At 34.6% G+C, this 4765-nt stretch overlaps 1 protein-coding gene across 1 annotated transcript; it reads right to left on the bottom strand.

Moving 5' to 3' along the window:
- On the bottom strand, positions 1-1821 carry LOC116111474 (39S ribosomal protein L54, mitochondrial-like). The gene has a single exon (XM_031397646.1). It carries the CDS (start codon positions 831-833, stop codon positions 420-422), a length of 414 nt encoding a protein of 137 aa, XP_031253506.1. The 5' UTR covers positions 834-1821; the 3' UTR covers positions 1-419.
- Positions 1822-4765: the final 2944 nt, after the last annotated feature.

Raw genomic sequence — 4765 nt, 5'->3', positions numbered from 1 at the left:
TAACAATGCCTTCCTCTCTTCTTATATGGCATAAACAACAAATCATTATGACAACTGTAATAATGTTAGATAAATTTACACTGGGTCAAAGCCTAACTATCAGGCAAGTAGAAAGTAGAACATTGTAGGGTTTTGCAACAGTGCTAAGGCAACAACTCAAATGATTTCACCAATGACATTGTAAATTTATATTCTGAACAGTAACTAAGGTTCTAAAGAAAAGAAAAGGAGAAAGAAGCGAACGAAAATGAAGTTATAGCAACAGAGATCTGTTAAATCATGTCTGCTTTCCCTTCAATTATATTTCATGATTCTACAATGTGCCAGTCAATTACATTGAAGGAATCCCAGAAGAAAAGATTCATAACACTCGACAAAGAAATCATGCTTCCCACAGAATTTTTTATTTTCTCTTTGTATCAGTGCTTGGCCTTCATAGAGTTGTTTTCCTTGATCCTATCTCGATTGTCCAGCTTGACAAAACGTTTTAGATCTTCATAAGGAAGAGTTTCAATGTTCTTCCTTCTTAGTTCGCTCAAAGCTGGACGTTTATCAAGCAGATGATACAACCAGTCAGGGTATTCAGAATCTGCCAAGATCTTAGGATCTGTCCCATCCTTAAGAATATTGGCACCAACTACTGTTGTAGACTTGACTTCTTTGCTCAATATTGATGCTTTTGGGGCATCGCTGGCTGCACCTCCTTTACCGCCTTTCTTTGCTTTCCCAGTTGCAAATGTTCGTTGGCCCACCTCCCCAACTGTCTCCTTTATAATAATGAAGCTTCTCAATGATCTGATATTGTTCATTGCCATAACTTTATCCTGCAACATCAATGTTAATGATTAAATGATGGAATCAAGTGCAAGAACAAATAGTCCAGCATATTTTATTAAACTCCATTTTCTACAACTTGACTATATCTAAATTCCTCTCCTTTCAGCGCTGGGTGTTATGATTGTGGTTAAAAAGCTTTACGCCATGAGCATTGAGATTTAGGGAAGTTCAAATCCCTTGAGATATCCTACCAGGGCTATTCTATATCACAACTTTCCGAACCACTGAAGCTAGTAAGCTAGCACTAATCGCCAATTTCAGAACTGATGCCATCCACTAGATTTCTCAGTTATCAGGAAAAAAAATAAAAGAGCATATAATGACAAATAAACTCATCGAGGACACTTTCAAAAACTCTGTTTGAAAGCCAAAAAAATGCTGAATATAAAGCCATAATTTTCTCAATGAGAAGAACATTGTTCAAGATCAAACATCACGAATCACAAAACTTAAGATTTTATGAACGGAGCAGCAAATTCAAAGTTAAATTGAAAACAAAGACAATGTAATGAGCACTTCTTTACGGTTCAACTTTTTAATCTCCAAAACAATGTCAACAAACATTTACTTTTCAACATCGAAGCAAAAACTAAAAATAAAACGCCAAATTAATTAACACTAAGCATGGAAAATCATCTGAAAAGCATAAATGACCCATCAGTCTCCACATACTTGTAAGGATTGCTCGAGATCCTTGAACTTGGTGGCCACAGATATACTATAAAAACAATATTGCAAACTACCTTCCTCTCATCTTCTACAACTTCTGGATGATTTTACAAAATACAAGTATTCATCTAGTTAAAACGCACATATCAACTCATTGACCAAAGCACCCCATTGGACATAAAAAGATAAAAAATTTACAAATCCCTATTTCCTAGTATTTGAACTCCTATAGCTTGGACACAGAATTCTGAATAATCTAAAATTATGAGAGAAATTAGCATTACTAAATTGCTCCTCATTTTTCTTAATAACAAAATTTTATTAACATAAAACTNTGACTATAAAGGATTATTTTTGGGTTTCTTTTGATTTTAAGCTACTTGGTGCTCCCCAGATTTTTGAGAAAGAAACACGCTTTTCTTATGATGAATTTGAAGACCCTTTATTTAACTTCTTTAAGGATGACCCTGATGATAAATGGGCCAGGGCAACAGATTTCACCCCCTCAAGCTGTATTGGGCAGTCTACTGGATTATGTTTAGAGCTTCCTTATTGCCTTGAACTTCCAAACTTTAAGGAAAACTTTGGTTACTATAAAGAAAGTGATGGCAGGTTTGATTTGGAAATAGGTTCTGCGTATTCTTGCAATCAGAGTTTGGTCCCTTTGGAAGAAGAAAAAGTAAATTTCGAATTTGAAATTAAGAAAAAAAAGTTATAAACAGAACACCTGATTAAGAAATTAGTGAAAAGTGATATAAAACAAAAACCCTAATTGAGTTTGAAATTGGGGAGAAGTAGTGTAACAAATACTCTAATTACATTGAAATTGAGGAAAATGGGTGCAAATAATAACTAGGTGTGCATACGAGCCGAGCCGAGCCGAGCCGTGGCTGGCTCGAGCTCGGCTCGTCAAGAGAAGGGGTGAGCTCGAGCTCAGCTCGAGTAATTTATTGTATAATGAGCCGAGTCGAGTTGAGCTTGAGCTCGAGCCAAGCTCATTTGCAGATTGTTGAATAGGTTGCAGATTTGCAGATTTTTGAATAGGTTGCAGATTTGCAGATTTTTGAATAGCCAAGCTCCGAAATTTAAAAGCAGCTAAAGTTGCAATAAAAGTATTTGAATTGGTTGGAGATTTCTCTTCACAGCGTGTTGTAATGTGAAATTAAGATTAGTTTTCAATTTTTCATAGCATTAAAATTTATTCAGGCAAACCACATAGTTTTGCAACTTAATATAAAATCATGCTACATATCAATTAAAATAGCTGAAGCTAATCTTGAGACAAAATAATTTATATGCTTATTAATATCTGTGTGTCTCGATCTTAATCAAAGCTTAAACCACTCAATCAGTTCTGAAGTAAAAGTGAAAGAACAACAATCAGTTTCAAACTGTAAAAAACTAGACATAATTCCATCTTCCTTCTGGTGTTATGCCTTTCTGCTAGACAAAATTTTCAGACCATCTTCCTTCATCAACACCCTTCTTCAACATCCTGTGCACATGTAAAACATCCCAAATCATTGAAATTTGCATACAGCAAACAGATTATATTCAATTTTTAGAAATAGTAACACACTCATACAGACCAACCATCACAAGGTAAAGAAGGAAATGTCATGTTTATGTGAATAGGAAGTGTTTCTCCACGTTTCAAGTCTACAGACATCTGCCAAACACACACTGTCAATTCATGTGTATGCTCATTTTAACAGAACATAAGTCTTGAACTCCTAAAATAAGTTACTGACATTCATAGCTCAATACCTCTACAACTACAAACACATACTCACAACAATGAAACAATCAAACATATTACCAAGAAGCAAATTTCAACCTTTCCAAACCCAGTATATACTGACTTTCAAGGGCAATTTATTAAAACGACCTCTCAAGTTTGAATTTAATTAATAGGCTATCAAGTTTTAAAGTTTTAACTAAATAGCCATATTATTGATTAATGGTAATTAAACTTGATTAGTGCTTAATTAGGATTAAAGAAGTATTATGTAATCTTTTAAAAATTATACTATATTCCCAAAAACATGAAATTCTTGCAAACAAACCCAAACACCTTCTTCTTCCTCCCGCCATTAACGCATCTCCACCTTGGTTGCTNATTGCCCATGAACACTGTCATACTTGAACATGTACGTCTACATCTCCCAATTAAATCATCGTCAGCACATTGTATTCCATTGCCCATGAACACTGTCATACTTGAACATGTACGTCTACATCTCCCAATTAAATCATCGTCAGCACATTGTATTCAATTTTATTAGAGGCTTCAAATCATCTCATCTTCTTATTGTGTGTGTGTGTATATAAATATACACGTGTACATGGAGCAACATTTTATTATATATAGATTATAACAGTAAAAGCCCGTACCATGTAGTCGGTTGTAATGAAAGGATCATTGACAGCGACAAGCTCAACGTCGTCTCTTTGCAAAGCAACTCTCGCCACCAAACTCCGATTCTTCCGAATCCTTCATCAAAAAAGAAAAACAAAAATCAACGAAAAAAGATAAAACAGAACATCTGAACGTGTAAACTTGTAGAATTAAATAACGTGAACATATTAAGAGAATTGAGAAGAAATGTATACCGTTAACCCAATCTTGATCTTGGCCATGATGAGATACAGTTATAATGCCGAAACACAGAGTGATACGAAGAGAATATTGAAAAGTTATTTGGTTTATACAAGGAAGAGACTGGAAGGGTAAAATGGGAAAGTAGCGGATTAGTCCAGATCGGATGTTCCGAGACCGCGAGAAGGATGAGCTTTTCGGAGGAAATAATATCATAGATAAATGATGGTCCACATAATCACCGTTGATCTCGAGAAACGTGCTTTGTCACGTGATTAGAGTTTATAGTTGTGGTTTCAGGGTATCAGCTGTTTGGAATCGGTAAAAACATGGGTCTTAAAATGCTGAGTTAGTTCTAGAGTTACCGTTGGTGATTTTTTGAAACGTGTGGATTCCTTATCGGTCGGTGGTGGCAATTAGATGGGCCCATAGTAGTTAGATAAAGTAGGTACGGCAGTTGTTATAAGTGAATCTTCGCGCGGTAATTTTTAGTTTTTATTTTCAAGGAATAAAATTAGATATTTCTGACGTTAATACAAACATTTTCTTTTAAATTTTTAAACTTTTAGCGTTCTTCCAGTTTTTCAAATGGTATCAAAAAATCATATTTTCATACAATATCTTAATTGAACTATATATATAATAATTAATAAAATTTAG

This window comes from Pistacia vera, unplaced genomic scaffold (assembly GCF_008641045.1).
Source record: "Pistacia vera cultivar Batoury unplaced genomic scaffold, PisVer_v2 Contig639, whole genome shotgun sequence".
In the NCBI taxonomy this organism is placed as follows: domain Eukaryota; kingdom Viridiplantae; phylum Streptophyta; class Magnoliopsida; order Sapindales; family Anacardiaceae; genus Pistacia; species Pistacia vera.
Note: the sequence above shows the minus strand (reverse complement) of the source record. Positions and strands in the feature narration are given on the sequence as shown.